The sequence below is a fragment of the Eriocheir sinensis genome, chromosome 43 (assembly GCF_024679095.1).
Source record: "Eriocheir sinensis breed Jianghai 21 chromosome 43, ASM2467909v1, whole genome shotgun sequence".
In the NCBI taxonomy this organism is placed as follows: Eukaryota; Metazoa; Arthropoda; class Malacostraca; order Decapoda; family Varunidae; genus Eriocheir; species Eriocheir sinensis.
The window spans coordinates 5,521,392-5,545,067 of record NC_066551.1 but is presented as its reverse complement, the minus strand read 5'-3'; the positions used below and the strand labels follow the sequence as shown (position 1 = coordinate 5,545,067).

At 40.7% G+C, this 23,676-nt stretch overlaps 2 protein-coding genes across 4 annotated transcripts; both read left to right on the top strand.

Moving 5' to 3' along the window:
* Positions 1-707: 707 nt before the first annotated feature.
* Positions 708-12,812, top strand: LOC127010371 (sucrase-isomaltase, intestinal-like). Its single transcript, XM_050884339.1, has 19 exons — positions 708-872; positions 1,472-1,614; positions 1,753-1,857; positions 2,064-2,221; positions 2,546-2,717; positions 2,873-2,972; positions 3,273-3,397; positions 3,578-3,703; positions 4,419-4,550; positions 5,031-5,261; positions 5,380-5,570; positions 6,277-6,384; positions 6,873-7,009; positions 7,633-7,756; positions 8,609-8,738; positions 9,314-9,475; positions 10,073-10,221; positions 10,657-10,789; positions 12,453-12,812. Exons 1-19 carry the CDS (start codon positions 761-763, stop codon positions 12,669-12,671), a joined length of 2,757 nt encoding a protein of 918 aa, XP_050740296.1. The 5' UTR covers positions 708-760; the 3' UTR covers positions 12,672-12,812.
* A 2,437-nt stretch (positions 12,813-15,249) lies between these two features.
* On the top strand, positions 15,250-23,200 carry LOC127010369 (phenylalanine--tRNA ligase, mitochondrial-like). 3 transcript variants are annotated; one of them, XM_050884336.1, is made up of 10 exons: positions 15,250-15,541; positions 16,867-17,013; positions 17,284-17,613; positions 18,064-18,195; positions 18,487-18,646; positions 19,305-19,436; positions 19,882-20,042; positions 20,449-20,571; positions 20,960-21,128; positions 23,119-23,200. In XM_050884336.1, the coding sequence occupies exons 2-9, from the start codon at positions 16,912-16,914 to the stop codon at positions 21,125-21,127; spliced, it is 1,308 nt and encodes a 435-aa protein (XP_050740293.1). In that variant the 5' UTR covers positions 15,250-15,541; positions 16,867-16,911; the 3' UTR covers position 21,128; positions 23,119-23,200. The 3 variants fall into 3 exon arrangements, with proteins under 3 accessions (XP_050740293.1, XP_050740292.1, XP_050740294.1); XM_050884335.1 differs by having other exon boundaries at positions 20,960-23,200; XM_050884337.1 differs by having other exon boundaries at positions 15,250-15,587; positions 20,960-23,200.
* Positions 23,201-23,676: the final 476 nt, after the last annotated feature.

Below are 23,676 nucleotides of genomic sequence, written 5' to 3'. Positions count from 1 at the left end.
AAATTCATTAATGGCCTTAGCATGAATTATATCTCCTTTTCAAGATCCTTCCAGATGTCAATATGTTTATGAGGAAATCCGTGTTTTTTGATATCTCTCAAGCACTTTGACTTCCTCAATTTATTTCTGTGACTTACAAACACCATACAAACAGGTCATCCCTGTATATCATGTCCATATCCTTCATTTCCCAGTACACTGCAATCAAATCTTCTCTTTCTCCTCTCCTCCAGGGCTGGTAAACCCAGTCTTTCCAGTCACAGTCATATGTCATGCCTCTCAAGCTAGGTACTTTTTTTTTGTTGCTGTTCTCTGCTTCTTTCTGTGTGTGTATGTGTGACGTGTACTTGTCACTCACCAAGATTGGCAGCACCTGCCTCACCTCAGGAACCACCTGGTACCTGCAAGAAGGATGAAGACAGTTTAACAGAATCATATCAGGGCTTTCTTATAATTAAAATATTTGGGTCCATGAATATTTCCCTTAAAACTGAAGCAGAATTGTGAGTCACTGAGATGGTCATAAATTAAATTTTAACTCTTGAAATACAATTATTCACTTTCCACAACATGGCATTCATGTATGTGACTCAAGTGCAAAATTTTCCCATGGGAGAGAACTTATCATCATCTCACGTGATGGCACATGTTTGGGTTACACGGCTCAGTGGCATCATGCCTCATCATCATGGCTCAAAACAAACATTTAAAAAAATACTCATAACATATAAACTTGTAGTTTGTACTCAAGCAAGCTTAGATGAAGGCAGGCTGTGGCACAATGAAGGTGTTGTTTATCCTGCCACTCCTGTTGGTGGGCCTGTGTGGCACCCAGGCTGCGGATGAGGAGAGTCTGGAGTGCCCATATCCAGGTAGGCTTTGGAGCCTGTATTTTGAAGAGGGAAGGAAAATGTTTATTTCCATTTTCCCACTTTTTTTTTGTGTGTGTGTGTAAGTGCTTTAGTACAAAACTGACCAACACCTAGTTTTTGTCATGACTGTGCTGGTTAATTGCTTATCTGTCTGTCTGTTTGTTTGTTTGTCTTAATTGAGCCATCTATTGAAATTTATCTATCTATGTATTTAGCATTTTGTATTTGTGTTTACTCTATTATCTTCTCAAAGCTTCCTTAAGAGGCTTTCACAGTAGGAGAGATTCAACTTTCAGATGTCCACCTCTCCTTGGTCATAGCTCTGGCTTGTGCATTAGAAGATACAGGGTATAGTCACCAGTTGGTAAGCATCATTCCATTTAATACCAATATCAAGAAGTATATATAGTACGTAGTCTGGGTGTATGTTTAGGGATATTAATTTTAACAAGATAGTTCATTTTTATACCTCATGAGAATTTTCTGGACTCTTGATATTTAGAATGATTAGAATGCTGCTCACAAGCCAGTCAATGCACCCTATTCATGAGTTGCTAGCTTTATAAAAATAATTGTGACAAATGAAAACTGTCTTACAGAGGGTCAAGATGTGAACTCAGAAAGTGAGTGCGCTCGATATTCATCATGTATCTGGACGGGAAGCGACTGTCACATGCAGGTCAATGGCGTGGCAGGATACATGACTCTCGATGCCCCCACAGACACCTCCAGGGGCTTTAAGGTGAATAAATTGTACTGTGTGTGTGTGTGTGTGTGTGTGTGTGTGTGTGTGTGTGTGTGTGTGTGTGTGTGTGAATGTGTTTCTTTTTTTTCCTTTTTTTATATATGTCCCTAAAGCCAATGTTTTCCCATCCAACAGGTCCAGTTACAGAAAGCCGACTCAATGGTGACTATGTTTGATGGAGATGTTCAGCAGTTGACCTTTGAAGTCATTTACCATGAAGAGTACCATGTGCAGGTTAAGGTGTGTTATCCTAGTTATTTGTGATGAGTATTATGATTCCCTTTAGATGCTGAGTAATTTGACTCAACACTTCTAAAAGCTATAGCCACAGCACTACTCTATTACACTTGTCCATCTTTCCCACATCATGATCAATTTTCGTAATTATTATTCAGGGATTATAGAACTATGTGATGTGTCTTTCAACATGACACACCTTACTTCAGATATATGATTCAGCCAATGCGAGGTATGAGGTGCTAGTGCCTCTGAACCTCCCTGCTGCTCCTGATGCCACTCAGCAGTACACAGTGGAGGTCAGCGACCCAGACACCCCCTTCGCCTTCAGTATCAAGAGAGCAGATGACCCAGATGGACAGCCTCTGTAAGGATTTATAACTACTCCTGTCACTCCTCCAGTTTCTTACTACTTACATCATCATGAAGAGTAGTTTTAAGACCTTTCTCTTGAGATTATTTTCTCTCCTTCCTATTTGATTTCACCACCAAGCAGGCAGATGATTTTGATGAGTAACCTTTATAATGTTTTCTATCTGTCTTTCTTGCATTAGCTTTCTCTTCCCCAAGTATACCCTGAGACTGTTAATTTCAGTCCAGCCTCTACCACCCCTTTTCCTTATATATGATCATCTCTTTCTGAGCATCTCCCCTCATACTTCATTTGACATTTCTTTTTCTTTTATTCCAGGTTCCAGACAGTGGGGCCAGTAACCTTTGAGGACCAGTTCATTCAGATCACTACAGAACTTGCCTCCAGCTACTTGTATGGCTTTGGTGAAAACACTCACCCTACGTTCAAACACACCTTCTCTCCTCGGATGACTTACCCAATCTTTGCCAAGGATCAGCCTGTTGGAGAGGTGAGAATTAAGGAAGGTAAAATGCAAAGATAAATGTAAATAACTTAGATATAAAACTGACAAGCTGGAGATTCTTTGATGCAGCCACACTGTAAGAGGTAAGAAACAAAACGTACTGAATAATGGTATCTCATATTTTCAATTTTTTTTTCCAGGGGGACATGGCAGAGTATGGTGTCCATCCTTACTATGTTGTCGTTGATCCTGTCTCTGGTACTACTCATTCTGTTCTCTTCTTCAACTCCAATGCCCAAGGTGAGAGAATAATTCTTATGAAGAACACTGGAAGGAGTGCTGCTGTTACTATGGGCACGGGAATTCAGAAAGGGAAAACACAGAAAGTTTCTCATAATATGGTTTGATTGACCTGTCCACGATGAGAAAAAAATATAACAAAAAACAACGAGGAAACTAGAACATTATTTTTGTACTCTTGTTATACTTGACCAAATCACTTTAGAAACTGATCATTTTAGCATCTATTTACTCTAGCATCCTTACCTTACCTGTAAAGAAAGTGCACTTCCTACTGACATGGCTTCACACTTCCAACAGAGTACTCCACCTTCTACCTTACTGGTAACCGACCCGCTGTGACCTTGCGTACCATTGGCGGCATCATTGACCTGCACTTCTTCCTCGGACCCACCCTGGAAGATGTCAACAAGCAGTATACTCAGGTAGGCACTCAGGGATGGAACTGAATGAGGGGGAGATGACAGAGAAAGATATGAGGTATGTATGTGCACCACTTCATATGCATGTTTCCAATTAGTTCTGGAATTCCAGCTAGTAAGGGAATGAACTGGATATATATTTTATTCTGGGTATTGTGACTGATGAAGCTGTGGTGTTTGTAGATGGTTGGACTGCCTGCTTTCCCTCCTTACTGGTCTCTGGGTTTCCACCTCTCCCGCTATGGCTACCAGAACTCGGATGAGGTGCGGGAAGTCAGGATGAGGATGCAGGCCGCAGGCATTCCACAGGTATTCATTCTTTTATGGTTAAGAACTAAAGAGCACATAAAAAAATAGAATAGATATGCCTGCAATATGCTACTCCTATAAAAAATGATGACTCCAAAAATTAGGCCCAAAGATGTGTTCATAGTTAATACATTCCTCCTGAAAAAGTTAGGTCATGTGTTTATTTTTTGATGATAAGAAAGTGAAACAAGGACTAATCAAAATAATACATCCTGTAAAGAAAAAGATGTCAAAAAAGAACTATATCAAATTAGGTCCAAAGAATTAAGTCTGAGGGAGGAAAAAGTATAATACAAAGAAGGCTGCTTCAGAGTTTTTCCATTACCAATTTTTTTAATAATTTTTTGCCATGGTGCTAGCCATCCCCCAGGCAGATCTTCATTACAGATGTTTTTAATATGATTTAGTCATATCTAACCTTGTTTTCATAATTTAGTCACAGTTTCCATTTCAGAGTTACTTCCTTTCCTTCCTTCTTTCCAGTTCTTTTTAGCACATCTTTCTCCTCCCCAACCTTCATTTCCTTTCTCCTCCCTTCCCCTCCCTCTCTTCCTTTTAATTTCTTCATTTTTTTCTTTCAATTTCCTCATCATTCCATCAGACAACTTTCCATTCTACTTTTTTCATTTCTTTCTTTATCTTTGAACACATCTCCTTTTCCATATGTAATCTGTTGACTGAAGAGCTCTATTGATGGCTTTTCTTTCTGTCACAGGATGTTCAGACCCTTGACATTGATTATATGCTGAGGTTCCGTGACTTCACCATTGATCCAGATGCTTGGGGTGACCTTCCTGAGCTTGCCCAGGAGCTGCACAATGAAGATATTAAGCTCACTCTTATCCTGGTAATTTTTATGTGGCTATCTTTGATAAGAACCACCCAACTGATGATAGGGCATAATTAATGATTTATTCTAGGTTAGGTTTGCCAATTTATATTCCTACTCATGTCAGGAAAATAACACTCGGGAAAGTTGAGGATAGGTATTAAAATGAACTTTCTCAAAATAGCTGAATTACCAAGTTTTATTTTGACACTAGTTAATTCTCATACCTCATCTTAATTTTCAAGACTGATTTCTTCTTGGATTATAAAAAAGTACCAGATAATTGAAACATGTCAAAACTATTGCATCTTTAATGTGAATAAGATTAAAAGTTAGAAATAAAGATTAGACAGATTAATGAATTGTGAGGGCAGATGGTGAATATCTGGTTCTGAGGATCTACCATATGCAAGCATCTTATATTCTCCTTATATCTCTATGTATCCTTGTGTATCAGACTTCAGAAAAAGCTGCTGTAACATACTGCCTTGTTTGAAGGACCCTGCAGTGGTGATTGACTGGGACAACTACCCCCCGGGCCAGCGAGGTAAAGATGCTGATGCCTTTGTTAAATGGAGCTCCTCTTTGTATATCCCTGATGACCAAGACCCCACCTGTCAAGACTATGTGGTTGGCTACGTTTGGCCAGACACCAAGACCGTGTTTCCTGACTTTTTCAAGCCTTCTACACAGGACTGGTGGAAGGAGGAGCTTCGCATACTACATGAAGTAAGAATATAATACTTAAGTTTGGAATGCTATGTGCAAAAACTCAATTATCAGGCATATGTAGGACTGAGAATGAAAGTCTTGTTTTACCTTCCTCAAACACTGTGCAATGTTCCAGACTGCTAGTTATGATGCCATTTGGATTGACATGAATGAACCTGCCAACTTTGGTACCAACTTGGATAAACCGTGGAACTGGCCTGAAGGAGAGCCTGACTGGAGCCTCAAATGCCCCTACACTGACCGGGATAGTCCACCGTACCCCACTAAGCTCATCCGAGTGGGTGACAACGAGAGCAAGAGAATCAGGTTGGAAATGGAATCTTTCTTTTAGACAGAGGACATGTAAGGTCTGGTCTGTTCACCATTTTGTAGGCAGCATCCCAATCCCAATATTAGAGAAAAACTACTCGGGAGAATTTAGATGAGATATGAAAGGGAAATGATATAAGAAAGAACGTTTGTTTATCATTATTTTGACAGTACACAGATGCATTTAGTTTTCATGCTTCAGTTTATTTTTTCATGGAAGTTTATTTCTGATATGAACACTGATTCGATTGGTGTGTAAAATTTGCAAACATACTGTACATGAAGCCCATCAGCATTTCAGTTTCTATCTGTCAGTTGATTGTTCATTGTTAGCTCCTTTGTGGTGTAGTGTTTAGCATGCCTAGGTTTGAATCTTGGCCTGGGCAGTTAGCAAGCAGCCCACCCAGCTGTTCATCTTTCCTTTGGGGCTGGGCAATAAAGTGATACCCAAGGAAACCTAGGAAGGTAAAGTGTGGTAACCTGGATGTTGCACTTGCCCGGCAGTGGGATGGAGATGAACACCAAGGCCATGAGCATATTCTGTGGCGTATGCTCCCAAATTTACCTTTACCTTTACATTTGTTGATTCTAAGTTGCCACAGAGCCTCAATAAAACTGAATTTATGTTTGTATAAAATTCATGGTCATGCCAAGTGAGAGTCTAATTGATTTTCCTTTTTCCATCTCATAACTTTCTCTACAGTGACCACTCAATCTGCATGGAGGGGATTCATACTGATGGTAACAACACATTCTATCACTATGATGTCCACTCCCTCTATGGCTGGAGTGAGACCGTCATCACCTTCAGGTTAGAGCACCAACAATATTGTGGTTCGTGAGTTTCCTTAACTGCATGCCATTTGAAATTCAAATATAAAGTTTAATGATGAAATATCTTTTTTTTTTTTTTTTACAACATAGGAAGCAGCTCAAGGGCAAAAAAAAAGGAAACAATAATGAAAAATAAAGCCTGCTATTTGCTCCTCCCACAAAAAGCGCTTAGTGGAGTGGGCAAAAGAGAGGTCAACTTCGGAAGGAGAGGTGTCCTGATACCCTCCTCTTGAAAAAGTTCAAGTCGTTGGCAGGAGGATATGCAGATGAAAATTCCATCCACATGATTTGTAGATACTCTTTATGTTGCCCAATTCACATTCACCATTTAGTTAGTCCTCATCAGGAAAAAACTACTTCTGTCAATTGAACTAAGTTATGAAAGTGGTGTAGAGGCACATAATATGCATATTTTATCAATACATGCACTGGATATTGTGTTTGATGTAACCTTTGCCATATTAGGGGCCTGCAAGAACTGTTCCCCGGCACCCGTCCTGTGGTGCTCTCTCGCTCAACGTACCCAGGCTCAGGCAAGTATGCTGTCCACTGGCTGGGCGACAACACATCAGCATGGAGCCACCTCAAGATGTCTATAATTGGTAAGCACTTTATTAGTTTCCCTGAATTTTGCTATTCTTCCATTTTGTCCATTATTATCATTTTTCTCCATGCCATTATACTTGCAAGAGAGTGATATACATCTGCCCAACCCTACTTATTTCTTTGTGTGTTTTCTTCTCCTTAACTCTTGCAAGAGGGTGATGCTGATCTTACCCAACCCAAAATTTAGTCCTTGCCCTACTCATTTCTTAGTCGGTGCCTTTGCTTCCTAACTTATGCGAGAGGGTGTTGTTTCTCTACTACACACCTTATGTTGCTCTCTCAATCTCATCCTTTACTCCCCAGTACTCCTTGTGTATAGGTGATGTTACTCTGCATTCCCTGTGCTAGTCTGTCCTTAATCCCACCTTTCAGTCCTCGGTATTGTTGCATGAGGTGATATTTACCTTTAAAACGCTTTCTATTTGTAGTTGTGTTTTACTCCATCCTTACTTTGATGTCAGGGATGCTGAGGTTCATTTGACATATCCTTTACTGCTTCATCCTTACCTCACCTTCCATTTCCCTGTGTGCATTTGCATGAGATGATGTTTACCTTGCTTACCCACACAACTTTTTCTATTCAGTATTTTGCTAATCTTCATCCTCTCTTTGGCATCAGGAATGCTTGAGTTCAATTTGTTTGGCCTCCCCATGGTTGGAGCAGATATATGTGGGTTCTTTGGGGACACAACCGTGGAAATGTGTGCCAGATGGATGCAGCTGGGGGCTTTCTACCCCTTCAGGTAGGTACAATGCACCCTATCTAATCGAATCCAATGCATGTTCATAGGATTGTCTGGCTTTTCAGTGTTCCCCCCTGGGCCCCTGCCCCCTTATTGACCTTAATATTTTCTGCCTCCTGTTTGTATGCTCACACACTTACCTTACCCTTACCTTGTACCCTTAGCTCTGAATTATTTTATAAATTCTTCAAATTTGTATACCAGTCTTTATATCCATACCATTTTTTTAGTTTGTTGGAGATATGCCTCAAGCCAGAAGGACAGAACATGCTGTAAGAACCCCTGTGGCAATTCAGTCATTGTGGAGGACTCTAGTGTGTGCTAGCATTACTGGCTGAATGGCTGGCCCCACCATTAGTTGTCCTGGGTGGGGCTTGATCTGCTGACTTGTGAAACAGCAGGCAAACATTCAACCCAATAAGCCATTGTGGCATCTATCCATATCTTTTCATTTTGATGCCTACTACTTGGATACATTTTTTGTCCTGTCATTCTAATCCCTCCTGTCTTTCAGATATTCTGTGACAACTTTCATTTTAGAGGGCTCCTCTTATCTCCTCTGTGATATATTCTTTTTTTTTTTGGCTTTGATTCACCTAAAAAGTATAATAATCCTCCTGTTTGCCATTCCATGGTTGAGAATATCTCTATTTTGCATTGTTTAATTTTTCCAAAGAAATAAGTTATCCAAAGTAACACAAACAGGGTCAAAATAACAATGCTGTGGTCGTTATGAACATTTAATTATTTTATCATATGTATTTCTACTGTCTCAAGATTCTAAGATATAGATAAGTGTATAAGTTTGAGGTTCTTGTTTAAGAGAAGTTTTCATACATATTTCTTTTTCAGCCGTAACCACAATGCCATAGACCAGGTTGATCAGGACCCTGGAGCATGGCCCGAGGTGGCTGAGATATCTCGCCATGTCCTCACCCTGCGCTACAAGTACCTGCCTTACCTGTACACTCTCTTCCATGAGGTGAGTAATTCATTACAGTTTGGATGGGATGAACTTTTATATGTAATCTTGATATGTACCTTAACATATGTTGCCTCATTAGAGGATGGAAAGTAAACTATGGCAGCCTATGTGTCAGGTAAAAACTGGTTTACACATAAGATAATGAATGAATAGTACAAAGTAAGAGGTATGTAGTTATTGTAGAAACGAATGTAGGTTTCAAATGGAAGGTAGGTAGATTTAAGGATGGGGTGGACCATGGGCAGAATGCAAATTAACTTATTTTCAAGAGCTGCCATGGGTAGACTGACAGCCCTTTTGTAATCTCCTTATACTCTCATGTAGCCCTGTGTTGGCTATGTATCCTGAGTGAAGGACTCTTAACCACCACAGACTTGAGGATGATTGAAATAAAACTGAGTACTGAGACTTTGCTGCCTTCATGTAATTTGGTACACATTTATTTTGTATTCTTTTAATTTCTTTCTTTTGTGTTTATGGTATTTCTAAGTGTATTTAGTAGTATTTTCCTCAGTGTATTCCTCACCATTTCCTCCTTGCCATGCTGTATTTAATTTGGTATTTATTTTTAGGCCCATATGTCTGGCAACTCTGTGGTGCGGCCGTTGTTCAGCAACCATCCAACAGATCTGATTGCCCTTGAAGTTGATGACCAGTTCCTGTGGGGCTGGGACATGATGGTGGCCCCCGTCCACACTGAGGGGGCGACCTCCAGGAATGTTTACTTCCCTGAGGTTAATGCCATACACCTCTTAATTAAAACTATTATTATTATTATTATTATTATTATTATTAAAAAAATGGATGATGTTAGTGTAGTTCCTTTTTAACTAGATTTTCATTTACTGTTGCTCTATTTTTGCCCTCCTTTGACTATCTTTTACAGGAGGGAAGTGTCAAGATGCCTTTGGAACTAAATTTGATCATTTACTTTTAACATTTTCTATTTCCCTTTACTAAAAGAGCTTATTGCTAGCATTGCTTATTTAGATTTTTGCCTCCCTTCTTGTCATAGAAAAGATGGTAGCATCCTGAAGCTCAATAATGTTTTATAACTATACTTTTTGGCTTTTAGAGCTTTCAGCATGAACAGATTGGAGTCAGTGACTTTGGCGACTTTTCCACTACTACATTCATGACCAGTGTGATGACTGAGTTATAGATAAAAAAATTGCATAGTTCAGTACTTGGTTTTAAATAGCTCTCAACATGAATGGCTTAACCTTATTGATTTCTACAACCTTTCCTACCTACCATATGTTTGTTTTGAATTGCTCTTAGCATGAACAGATTAATCTAACTGACCTTTTCAACTGCTTCTATCCATCCAGGACCTGTGGTATGACCTCGAGACTGGGACACTTGCAGCAACAGGCCCCTCCAGCCAGAATGTGGAGGCCCCCCTTGAGAAGATTCCTGTGTATGTGCGAGGTGGTGCCATCTTGCCTTTCCAAGAGCCAGCCATAAGCACCACCCAAAGGTAATCTCGTAATTATTTTTGTAGGGAGGCTTAGTACATAGTAGGTTATATATTTAATAATATTTGTGTGTATTTTTGGCCATGTGTGTAATATCTTTAATTATGAACAGGCACTTCTGGAGTAGGATATGTTTGCTAATCCATATACTACACTGCTTTAAGTAGTACTCATATCAAGAAAAGAAAATAACTACTCTTGAATTTATTGAGCTGTGGCATGCATTTCTTTCAAAATTAATAATGTTTATCAAGCTTTATTTTGATGACTTTACATTGCCATAGCTTTGCTAATGTTTCCTGGGTATTATTTTTCCTTGATATTAATACTAATTGGATTGTACAAATTGGCAAGCCTGCCCCACAGGAAAGTATAGTCACAACTATACTTCCTTCCTTTCCTCTATTATCAACCCTTTTTATTCCTTTCTCTTCCAGTCGTCAGAATCCTTTTGGCCTCACCATCGCACTGGATGCTTCTGGTTCTGCCACTGGAGAACTTTTCTGGGATGATGGAGAGCTGGAGCACGTCATGTCAGAAACATACCTTGCTGACATTACCTTTTCCAGTGTATGTAGTTTTGTGCTTTATGTGGTGGCCTGTGTTCACTATTTTGTATACACGATGCCAATGATTTTCATATCAGGTCAAACCATTTCTGAAAAATTGAGCTGTGGTATAAAAATGGCCACTCTTAGCCATTTCGGTGAAACTTTTGCTATTGCGCTGGACATATCAAAAGCTTTTGATAGGGTCTGGCACAAATCTTTGCTTTCTAAACTACCCTCCTACGGTTTCTATCCTTCTCTCTGTACCTTTATCTCCAGTTTCCTTTCTGACCGTTCTATTTCTGCCCGGTAGACGGTCACTCTTCTCCCTAAATCTATTAACAGTGGTGTCCCACAGGTTCTGTCCTATCTCCCACTCTTTTTCTGTTGTTCATTGATGATTTCAACGCCTTTTCAGGACTAAAGGCTCAAGGGCTCAGGGCAGGAGGCAGCCAACAACAGACCTTACTATTATTTCGATTGGGGAAAGAAGAACCTGTGTCCCTTCAACGCCTCAAAAACACAGTTTCTTCACCTATCCACTGACACATCTTCCAAACAAACTATCCCTATTCTTTGACAACACCCAGCTATCACCTTCCTCAACACTAAACATCCTCGGTCTATCCTTAACTCAAAATCTCAACTGGAAACTTCTCTTCTTCTCTCTCTCTCTTCAATTTCCTTCCTTCCTCGTTCTGTACCTCTGTACCGCCCAGTTCTTTTCCCCCTGCAGTTGTTGTCCACATATCAGGGCCTTGTCCGCCGCCTCGTAGGAGTATGCATCTCATGTGGGGGGGCCTCTCACACAGCTCTTCTGGACAGAGTGGAGCAAAGGCTCTTCGTCTCATCAGCTCTCCTCCTCATACTGATAGTCTTCTACTTAATGTTGCCTCTCTTTCTATCTTCTATCGATATTTCCACGCTGACTGCTCTTCTGAACTTGCTAACTGCATGCCTCCACGCTGCACACTTTTTACTCATGCTCATCCCTATACTGTCCAAACCCCTTATGAAGAGTTAACCAGCATCTTCACTCTTGTAAACTCTGGAACAATCTTCCTTCATCTGTATTTCCTCCTGCACGACTTTGAACTCTTTTCAAGAGGAGGGTATCAGGACACTCTCCTTCCGAACTGACCTATCTTTCGCCACCTCTTTGGATTCTTTAAAAAAAAAAAAAAAAAATATGTTTAATCGCTTATGAAACTTTTTGACTATTTTGTTCTATACAGCAGCTCAGTTTTTTAGACTATATTCTACCCTTATATGTGTACCAACTGGAATAATGCATTTTAACTAGTGAACATACCGTCTGTCTAATTTAGCTACCCTTCATATCATATATCTGTATCTGTTTATATCTCCAGTGCCCTGGCCCCAAGTGAATGCCCACTTAAAAGTAAAAATTTTCCTGTTCTGGCACTCCCTCTCTCCACCCTGAATCTTTTACCTGCCATCTTTAGTGAGTGATCATCCACTCTATTGATCCATTTTACTGGTGGTCTCTATCTGAAGAAAATGGATAGCTATATGTATATTAATGTAAGGATTTAAGTTAGTGGCTTAACATGTCTTAAAATCCACTCTTTGCAAATGTAGTTTTTAGTTTAACACTTTTACACCTTTTTTGGGGGGCATTAATATTTTCTCAACATTTTAAAGGAACTTTTTTCCATCTCCAGAATGTGTTGACTCTGACGGTAACAGGGAACCCAGATGCTGCCTCTGGCCTCACCATGGGCACACTTGAGTTTTATGGCTACCCAAGCGACCCTACAGGCATTGAGGTGAATGGCACCCCTCTTGACCCCTCCCAATGGAGCTTTGATGCTGCCACCTCTGTGCTGGTTGTGACAGTGTCTGCTCCCATCAGCGAGGACATCATAGTCACTTTGACTTAACCTGACGGCTTTACTGGAACCTTGATGTTGAGATTTCTGTATGTGGTTGTCACAACTGCCCCTTTCACTTAGATTGCAATCATATTGAGTAAAACTAAAAAGGTTTTGTTTCTTGCAAAAAATATATTACATCTTTAAACAGATTATGTTTTAATATTGCCTAACATTATATGTTATATCACTTCTTAACTACTTTGATCCTTTAATTACATTCTACAGAGCCCTTGATTCTGTTAAGTTTTATCAGGAATTTATCCCTGCAAATAAGCACTGCATTTAGATTGTTCCAATTGCTGAAGGAATTAGAAAAAAAATTAGTTAAATTATAAAGTGAATCTGGTCTAGAGATTCTATAGAGGAAGAGATGCAACACTACTGAGACAGAGAGAGAGAGAGTAAAAAGGGAGGATCATTGGGGTAAGTTTGTATGCGAAATGGCGAGAGTGGGGAAAGGGGAAAGGGAGAGAGTATAAAGCCCCTTTCCCACCTTAAGGAAGAACTATAATGGAAACGCGAGTTAAGAATGATCATCAGAGTACTAGTGTGCAGAAGGACGTGTTTCAAGCCACTGGGGAGGGATCGAAGACCAAGAAAATGTACATAGTGGGGACATACAAGGGGTGGAGCACGTGTCTCAGGGAAGTGGGCGAGGAGACTTACAAGAGACGCACTTGAGAGGACGCAAAATGAAGAGAGGTTTATTAACAGAACAATCTAAAGGGCGGAAGAGTCATGAGAAGATAAAGAAGTGACACAAGATGAAATTAAAACCTCATTAGATTAGAGGAGCGTGCAAAACAGTAGAGAACAAAAACAGAGAGAGAGAGAGAGAGAGAGAGAGAGACCATGGAGATCCCCCGTGGAGAGAAGAGATACTGGATGCTTGGAGAGAAAAGATAAACGGTGGAGGGACGGGAGGTAGCGGGAGAGTATCACCATTACTATATCTCCTCCACTATCTCCCCCTCCTCTTCCTCCTCCTTCATCCCTTCCATCAGCCTCTCAGCTCATCCCTTGGAGCTCATTTGAAATTATAATGTACATAAACAAACTTGGTGGAGAGGAAAAATAGGACGCGGCAAACCAAAACTATTATATTCATCACACACACACAACACACACGCGGGCGCTTGGGGAGGTGCTGGCAGGTGTTCGAGACGGGTTATTTTCATGTGTTTCTTTCGACTTCCAGAGAAACGCTCAAATCTTGCGACCTTGTTTTGCTGAGTGTGTTGAGGTGTTTGGGCAAGACAGTGATCCTTGTATGTGTCTAAATGTGTGTGTGTGTGTGTGTGTGTGTGTTGGTTAGTCACGTAAAATTTATGCAGAAATGTGTCAGGGGCAGATAGTTTATTAGTACTGGTCACATGCTCTCTAGATAGGCTACATAGAATTAATTGATGTGGTGTTTTCATTTTTATGGGTTAGCCTATGCTTCGTGTGCCCTGTGAACATGTGTGTGTGTGTGTGTGTGTGTGTGTGTGTGTGATTGTGTGTGTGTGTGTGTACCCTCATATGTCTTAATTCAGTGTTGGTCTGTTTGACACTGCTTTTAATTATGTTGTGCTAGTCTGCGTGTTGCTCACATTTACTTTATTTGAGTTCCTGATAATGAGAGGCGAGAGGCAGGGAATTTCAAATATCACCTGATCTCGCTTGTTCTCTGTTCATCTGTCTGTTTGCGTCTATCTTTCACTCACTCACACACACACACACACACACACACACACGACACCTAAACATCAAGCATAGCAACACTCAGATAAGCAAAAAATTATAAACCTTTTTTATCTTCGCCCTTTTGTTTTGGAACCAAATCTTGATCTGTGACCCGTTGAGGCCCAGCTCCCGCACGAGGTCCTGCCGCCTCTTCTCCGTCAGGTAGTACCTGCTGGAGTGCTGGTAGACGTGGCTCCGGCGACGATGAGGCTTAGCACTAGGATGACCTCACTCCCAGCCATAGGGGTTAGGAAATGAGGTCAGAGTTTATTTAAGTTTTAGGCTTTCAGCTCAGTCTTCTTGGTACCACTTGCTTGTTACATATACCTGTTTTTTTTCTACTTGTTCCTTGGTTTTAAGAATTCAAGCTGACTTACTACCCACCCATAGCGTTGAAAATGATGTCAAAGTTTATTTTCAAGTCTTAGCCCATTCTGCTTTATTGTACGTTACCGTTTGGAATGAAAACAGCATGTTTTCATATTTTATTTTTTTCCTACTGTGATTCCAATTGGCACACGTCGATCATAATCGTTGCAATTTCATACGTCGACTGTTCTAGGGTTAACACAGTTATATACCTCTGTGAGGGTAAATCACAGGCTCAAGGGCCAATGAGACGCGATCAGGTAAGCACTGAGGCCACGCGCAGCAGTACGTAGGCCGCTAAGGTGTGCCCCAAATCTTATCTCTAAGCTTAAAACTTCGTAATAGTTTTTTACCGCGTAGTATACTACCGGTATTTAGGTCAAATAATTCTGAAAAATAATTGAAAATACGAAGCTGTGCTTGAAGCCCACTGTACTTAGTGAATATCGCAGGGCATTCCCGTAGAGTGCTCATGTGCCTCCCCCCCCCCCTCCCTATCAGCTGTGCCGCCGCGCGGTGAGCCGAGTAGCGGCAGCCTGGCGGCCACACGTAAGGGCACGGCACCAACAACGAACTTTATATTTCCTCACAAGTACGCGTCTTGTGTCAGTGGTCCACCGGCCACGAGAACTGTGGCCACAGCGGCTACGTAAGACCAGCTGAGCAGCAGCACCGTGGCAGCCTCCGCCCCCCGTGTGTGCCTGGCGGCCCAGCGGCAGTGCCAGTGCCTGGGTCTTGGTGTGCCCCGCCGCGGCCACTCGCCCCGCCACGGATGACCAGAGGTAGGACGTGACCTGACCCATGGCCTCTGACACTCCTTGTTTCGCGGTCAGTCCTAAAACAGTACCCCTTCGGTATTATTCTAGTGTTTGCCCATACTCACGCCTTGTAATGCCGTAGCCTTGGATAAATATACAAATATCCGGTTATTTAACCTCTAAAAATTTACGAAATACTCAAGGGTGTGCCTGTGAAAAACACATGAATATATGCTATACATACTCTACATGACTCAGCCTCATTGGACTTAATTCACCCTCTGAAGTTTACTGTTTCCTGTTGATTTGTATTATTCTAGTGTCTCTTACTAATGTAGTGGACCCATCTGATGTGGAAAGCCTCCCAAACTCGCTCAGTGGGTGGGGAAGCTCTGGCCGACTGGTTAAGGAGTGGCTTTTCCATCTAGCCAGCTGTGGATTTGATTGAACCAGCAACTGGCTAGATGGGAAAGCCACTCTTTAATCAGTCGGCCTAAGAGGTACCCCACTTGCTGAGTGAATTTGGGAGACTTAACATGTCGGACAGGTCTGCTACACTAATCTTGGGAGAAGGCATTCTACATTATAAGTTTAGCAGACCTGAGCAGTAGCTTTTAAAGTTATCACCCGAAAACAACTGCGAAAGCGCTACAGTGAACTGGGTGATTGATTACTATTTTAGTGTCCATAGGTTACTATTTAGCAGTGATAGATTACCATTTCAGCAGTGAAAGGTTACCATCCGTGTGGGTTGCAGTTCTTTTTCATTATTCAGCGGTGAATATGTAGGTGTCTACTAAGAAGTATTGACATGAAAGGAACCTATCTTCATTGTCTTGACAGCTTTTACCCATGTTCCCATATGGAGTAGATGCCCTTCCTGACGTCACTGGCACAAGGGGTTTGAACCACCTCGTCCTGGCTCTTGACTTTGATGGCTTGATGTTCTAACCCACTAGCCCACTGCACCCCACACATGAAAGGACCCTATACCTTAATTTCTTTGGTCAACTTATATTATATACAAACAAATTGAAATGTCTTGGAAATCAGAAGAAAACATTGATTAAAGGTGAAACAAAATTAGAGGAATATAGGCACATTAAAGATAAAACAAAACTAATTAAGAACTTACATATCAAGAAACTATTATTATTCCATAGTTATCTTTCAGTTAATGGAACTTCTTGACAATTAACATAGCACAGTTTACACAGCATAGTTACCATTTGTGAAGGTTATAGTCAGTGCTCTGCTTTACAATGCCCACAGAAATTCAGTAAAGTTCTTGAGATGCCTCCCAGAATTAAAGTCCATAACCAATTTATTCACCGCTATTTCCTCCGCAGACTGAGCCTCAGAGCTGTACTTGTGGGTGAGACAAAAGCAAGAGAATGGTGGTGCTGCTGCAGTTCAGGGCTTTGCCTGGGTTGAGGCTCACTAATGTTGTCAGGCAGTTGAGTACTAAGGCCTCAAGATTCACAGATGGGGACAAGGTAATTACTTTTTTTGTTGTCTTCCTTTACTTGTTTCTAATGTCTAAAATTTAGTTTCACTTTAGGTGATTATATACTGCATTTACTACTTTCTATTTCTTCAATTCTTTTAAAAAGGAAATATCAAGTCACCTCTGGAACTAACTTTGATCATGTTATATTGGTATGAGCTGCTGCATGAGCAACAGGATTTTTTATTTTTTTTTTTTTTTTATAGATCTTGGCTTGTCTCACTACGAAAAAAATCATAACTGGCTATGTACCTCTCAGGTTGTGGTGCTGGGCAGGGAGTACACAGCTGATCACATGACTAATGTGACCCCTCACCTGCTGTCTCACGTGGGTCGTAACCTCCACCTGCAACCTTACCATCCCCTGAGTCATGTGACCCAGCGCCTGACCCAGCACATGTATGGACGGTACCTCTCGCCACGAGGCAACCCTCTCTTCTCCATCCACAGTCAGCTGTACCCAGTGGTCACAACGCAGCAGAACTTTGATTCCTTACTTATTCCAAAAGATCATGTCAGCAGAAAAAAGTCGGACAACTTTTATGTCAATGAGGGTCTTCTCCTTCGAGCACACACCAGTGCACATCAGGTTAGATTCAGACTTTGTTCTTCAGTGATGTAATAAACATGTATGAATTGGTCATTCTCAACATTGCATATATATTCTGAAAGCCAAAAGAATAAAAATCTTATGTAAAAGTTGTTGTTGCAGTGCCATAAGCATGTACCTCAATCAATCAGTCAATTATTTAGAAATGATTGGAATTAGGGACATGTACCAGGTGGGCACAAAACTTCATTCCTCATCTGTTTCCAAAGCTTTTGAATCCATGATGGGAGATCACTCAGTCCTGACCCATCAACATTACCAGGTCTACATTTCCTAGCTGTCATATTTGGTAATAAATTTCCAAAATTCAACTTTATGGCAAATATGTGTTCTTCAAGTTAGGCAGGCAGCACAAGGCTTGATGGTCCCCCCATATTTGTGTACCTCACATGGTCACTTAGTTCTAATATATCCTTTTCTGTTCCTCAGAGTGAGCTGATCAGCATGGGGTTTGACAACTTCCTGGTCATTGGAGACGTGTACCGTCGGGATGAGATTGATGCCTCACACTACCCAGTCTTTCACCAGGTGGAGGGTGTGAGGCTCTGCACTACAAAAGAGGTATATAATATTTTAGCCTAAATTACAATTCATGACTCTGGTATGAGAAATTTTCTCATTAAAAAAAAAGCTGTGGCATAATGAAATGGGTGTCATTTGTCTGCCATCATGAAACAGTATATAATGATCTTAGAAAATTGAAATAATTGTAGTATATTATTGGATAAACCTTGAGATGTGTTAAAATAATTATTTACTGTTGACATTTTGACATTATTTTACAGCTGTGTGGAACTCTTTTAGACATGAATGGTGAGCCTTTCACGATTAAATTTTAATATAATTTTACAGCTGTATGGAACCCACCAAGACATGGATGAATTTCAGCTGTTCCAAAGTGGAGAACAGACCAAGGAACATCAAGGCGTTCACTGTCCAGAGGCTGTCCGACGGATGGAAGCAGACCTGAAGAGCTGCTTGCTGGGCTTGGCCACCACACTGTTTGGCAAAGGTAAGAGGTGTTGAGTGTGGCTAGTGGGGTGTGTTGAGTGTGGCCAGAGTGGAATGTGTTGAGTATGGCTTGAGTGGGGTCAAAGTGGGGTGTGTTGAGTGGGCCTATAGTTGGGTGTGTTGAGTAGGGTCAGAAGGGGATGTGTGAGTGTGGCTAGGGAATCTTACCTGTTCCTCTTCTAGCATGTTATCATTATCAGTTAAATCCAAACAAATACTTGAGAAAAATATGCAAGAGATAATTGCTACCCATTAATACGTAATGCCTTTATATTTGAAAATTCATGTAATACCATGAATAATAAAAAGATGGCTGTGTGTACTTGGAAGACAAATTATTTTGGCAAAGGATCTTGATTTAAGAGTAGTCCATTTCACTATTGCAAGACTTAACCAGTACTGTCACTCTTTCATCCTTTTCCTCAATAAGCAGTAATCCTTCTATTGTACATAATACCTCCTTCCTATGACTTGAACACTGTCACAAGGGGAGTATTAGGAAACCAGTGGAACTATATTTGATTATCCTTGGCAGCATCTTCTTTTATTCTCTATATGACTACATAGCATTTTTGCAGACTTTTTAATATTTCTTTCTACCAACCATTAGTTTGTCTTCTGTACTGTTAAGAAATAATATTAAGAGGATTCATTGGCAGATGTGGAGGCGCGCTGGGTGGACGCCTACTTCCCCTTCACTCACCCATCGTGGGAGCTGGAGGTGCAGCTGAATGGGGCGTGGGTGGAGATGCTGGGCTGTGGCATCATGGAGCAGGAGATACTCGTCAATGGTGAGTGTAAACTTATATGTCTAATTTTCTGTGATAAGGGAAGATCTTGTTTCTTGTTTTTAGTGAGGTGAGATCTTATATGTCTTATTTTCAGTGATGTGAGGTCTTGCATGTCTCATTCTCAGTGATGTGAGATCTGATATGTCTTCTTTGTGATATGAGAAGACATCAGAAACAAAAAAAGGGAGGAAGTGATGCATATATATTAATCTTTCAAGGGGTGCACTATTAAAAAACTGAAAATAGATCCAATTGTTCTTTTGGGGGGGCAGGGATCTTGTGTTTTCTTTTGGGGAACAGCATTTTTCATTTTTCCCCATGATCTGTCTCCTTTATCTTAATAGAATAATATATAGTAAGCAGGGTAATGTCAGTTTTTATTAATCCAAAACTTTTATTAGTGATGTCAATAAGGGGTTAAAAATACACTAATCTCTTGTGGCAGCTGGTGTGGAGGACAAGATTGGGTGGGCGTTTGGTCTGGGCCTGGAGCGCTGGGCCATGAAGCTCTACGGCATCCCCGACATCAGGCTCTTCTGGACCACAGACTCGGGGTTCCTCTCACAGTTTAAGTTTGAGGACCCAGCCACCAATGTTGTGTACAAAGTGAGTTAGTTCTTTCTCAAACTTTAAAGCCTTATCATGTTTCTCATATTGAACATAAATATGGTTGAGATGGACTATTTTTTATAGTTTTTTACCTTGATAATCCCAAAGTCAACTCAAAGTCAATTTGATGTACCTCTTTGGTATTAGCTTATTACCACCTACTTTTAGCCTTAAAAATGAAGAGAGAGATTTTTTGAACTAACAGCTTTTTTTTAAATATGTAGGTGTTATCTAGACATAGTTACCAATCGGTGCACAATCTTGATGATTCAATTTGTAAAAATGTGTTTTTGACACCCCCATGAACCTGTTTTAATACCCAGTGGTGGCAATTAGACATTTTTATAACAATAGTTGCTTTAGCAAACTTCAGTTGTCTTAGCTACTTTCTGTTAATTTTCAGTCCGTGAGCAAATACAAGCAGTGTATTAACGACATAAGCTTCTGGCTCCCCAAGGACAAAGACTACGACCCTGCAGACTTCTATGACCTTGTGCGGTCTGTGGGAGACAGCTTGGTGGAGCAGGTATTGGCTGTGCTCATATCATGGAAAAATACAATAAGGAAATATGAGGCATCCAGAACCAAAGGGGCATCTACTCTGTTTTTATGATTTTGAGTTATGGGTACTGTCATACAGGCATAACCCTCCTTTACTGAATGGGTAGCTAAGGGAAAATAGACCATCTAGCCTAATGGTACTGAGGGGTAAAAAAAAGTGACAAAGTGATAAAAACAAACCTGGGAAACATTAAGTCTAATTATCTTGAAACTGGTGCGGATGGTCCTTTGGCTCTGGGCGCCTCATATAGCCTTTGTCACATTGGTTTGTATTATTTAAGCAAGTAGTCTTGTCACTGGGGAAAGGAGGAATGAACAATGCTTCTCACTCAGTGTTTGTGTGTATGCCTCAGGTGAACTTGGTAGACAACTTCACCCACCCCAAGAAGGGCCTCACCTCGCACTGCTACCGCATCGTGTACCGCCACATGGAGCGCGTGCTGACACAAGAAGAAGTAAATGTCGTGCACCAGAGGATAGAACAGGAGGCCGCCTCCTTTTTAGGGGTGGCTGTCAGATGAGGTAATGAAGTTGCTATTTTTTCCATCAATTTCTATCTGTGATTGTATTGTAGTCTTGTACATTATGCTGGGTGTTCTCTGTAAAAGACAGTGAATTATTAAACATTAAGTATTTGAGGTCCAGCTACAGGTTGTAACTATGTAAATACGAAATGTGACTTTTGTTTATTTGTACAGTTAAATTATCTAGATCCATTTATACAATGAGATTTTTTTTTACCTGATGTGACGGCAAATGATGTGTGCTAAGGTGCCACATTTGAGTGAGAAAGTGGGAGAGGTTATCCTGGGCACAGTATTATGGTACATTTGCTGTTTTATTCATGCCCTTTGTTTAAGAACTCGTAAGAAGAAAAAATCACTGATGTAGTTCAAATATTATATTGGCTCAGTTTTTCCTGATAAGGGTATAAATTGGAGGACTGTCGGTATACTATTATGATTGTCCTGGTTTTTAGTTTAAAACATTTAATTATTGTACACTTGGCAGTGGTGCATGTAGTTTATCACGAATCCAATGCCCCGTAGCTTTCTGGGACTGAGCACAGTGCAAGCCCTGTCAGTTACCAGTCACCCCTTTTCTTCAATTAAAGTCCATTGTCTCCCTTATGGGGTTGGACGGGCTTGAAGTCAGTGGCCCCCTGAGAGGTAGACAGAAAATGGCTGAGCAAAGGGATCTCTGTTTTTCCCTATAAAGGGCAGAAGGGGAGAAGTGCTCCTTGCAGTTGCATGTGTGAATATAAATGGGATGAATGAAGATGGAAGAAAAGAGAAATTATCAAATTGTCCCAGAGAGGAGAATTAGCAAGTTCAAAGTACATATCATGGAGAAGGAAATAGAAAAATGTTGTTGTCCTGTAGTGGACTATTTTTTTTTATATAGTATTGACTGAAGATGAGGATGGTGATGACAAAGAGGAAAGGGAATGTAATAGCCATAGTGGTATAAGCTTAGTCAGTGCCAGTAAAGGTGTGTGGAAGGATTTTGAATGAGAGAATGATGAATAATAACCAATAAAAATGAAAGTGATGAACAAGGATGATTTAGGAAACTGAACGCATGTCCTGACAAGATCTTTGCCTAGAGAAGGTGGTTTGATGAATTTGTAGGGTGTGTATGAAGAAAATTTTTAGTAAGTACTATAGGGAAGTGTAAGGTAATGGCATTTGGAAGGGCAAGAGAGCAGTCCATTGATTTTACAAAGCCATTCAGACAGGACAGAGAGCAAATTTAAGTACTTGGGGATGGTTCTATAAGTATGGGATAGGTAAGGAAGAGAGCTGTGAAGGGCAGAAAGGTAATTCATTGGAGATTATCATAAGTTTAAGGGAAAAAAGAGGGGTATAAGAAATAGCATTATCCTTCCAACTCTGGCTTAGAAACATGGATGTGGAGTGTAGCACAGAAGTCACAAATAGGCATGGTGTAAATGAGCCATATGAGGAATGCATGTAGTGTGGCAAGACAGGATGGAGGAAGTATTGAAGATGTGTATAAGAGTTTTGGTATGGATGTAACAGCAAGGGAAGTGGCTTATGGAGTTGTTGAATGGGTGAAATGTGATACTCTGATGGTTTAGACATGTGATAAGAATGAATGAGGATGACTTTGTGAAGGGAGTGTATGGGGGGATGATAGAGGGAGAGGGTAGCAGGGAGAGACTATCAGTGAAATGGATCAATAGAAGAAATAAGTAACAGAGTGTGAGAGTTGGCAGGAAAGGGACTGAGTGTGTTGAGGGGGAGTGTTGGAGCAGGCAAAGGTGACGATGCTTTTGCTGTGGCCATCCTCTTGGGGGGAGTTCCTGTGAGGGGACAAGGGATCCGAGTTATTGATAGCTACACGGAACTGGAAGGATGAGTACAAATTACCCAACATTCCTTATATGGGTTATAAGAGTAGGTGTTCTAAAGGGGTAAAGGGAAGCTGTCAAAGCATCAGGGAGAGAGGGCCTGGCCAGCACCAACACCTCCTCCTTTCCTTCCCACAGAGAGCTGGACATGGCAAGTCGCACCACGAGTCATGAAGGGCAGATGTAAATTATCGTAATTCAAATAAATGGCTAAAATAGCTTTATGTGAATTTGATTGTTAACTTAAGTGAATATATATGTGGCTTCCTGAAACAGCATCATATTTTTTTAAATGCTGAGAACCAGACAGTACCAGTAGTATTCAGGATGAGTAATAGTATTTCTTAAAGAGATGGAAAAAATAATACTCAACACTGAAAGCATACTGAGTAACAATTACTACCCACTGCATGCACTTGGTAAGTGTTAACAGTTCCTGACTGTGATATTCAAGTTTTCTGACATTTATAAGAATTAGTGTTTCAACAGTGGTGGATGTATGGATCAGGGTTGATGGTCATGTAGTGCCATTACAATAGACACCATTCAGGATAAGTTTGATTAGTTCATGAAGAGGGAGGATAAGAGGTTATGTATTTCCAGTAGCAGACTCCCTATATTCTTATGCTCTTAATTATTACTATCTTGTAAGGTATATTGTTGGCCCCTTTCCTCTCCTTTTCATCACTCCCCCTC

Coding starts and splice junctions, on each gene's coding strand:
- LOC127010371 (XM_050884339.1), top strand. CDS start 761: ATGAAGGCAGGCTGTGGCACAATGAAGGTGTTGTTTATCCTGCCACTC. Junction 4,551..5,030: donor TTAAGCTCACTCTTATCCTG/GTAATTTTTATG, acceptor CCTTGTTTGAAG/GACCCTGCAGTGGTGATTGA. Junction 5,262..5,379: donor AGCTTCGCATACTACATGAA/GTAAGAATATAA, acceptor GCAATGTTCCAG/ACTGCTAGTTATGATGCCAT.
- LOC127010369 (XM_050884336.1), top strand. CDS start 16,912: ATGGTGGTGCTGCTGCAGTTCAGGGCTTTGCCTGGGTTGAGGCTCACT. Junction 18,196..18,486: donor GGCTCTGCACTACAAAAGAG/GTATATAATATT, acceptor ATAATTTTACAG/CTGTATGGAACCCACCAAGA. Junction 20,572..20,959: donor GAGACAGCTTGGTGGAGCAG/GTATTGGCTGTG, acceptor TGTATGCCTCAG/GTGAACTTGGTAGACAACTT.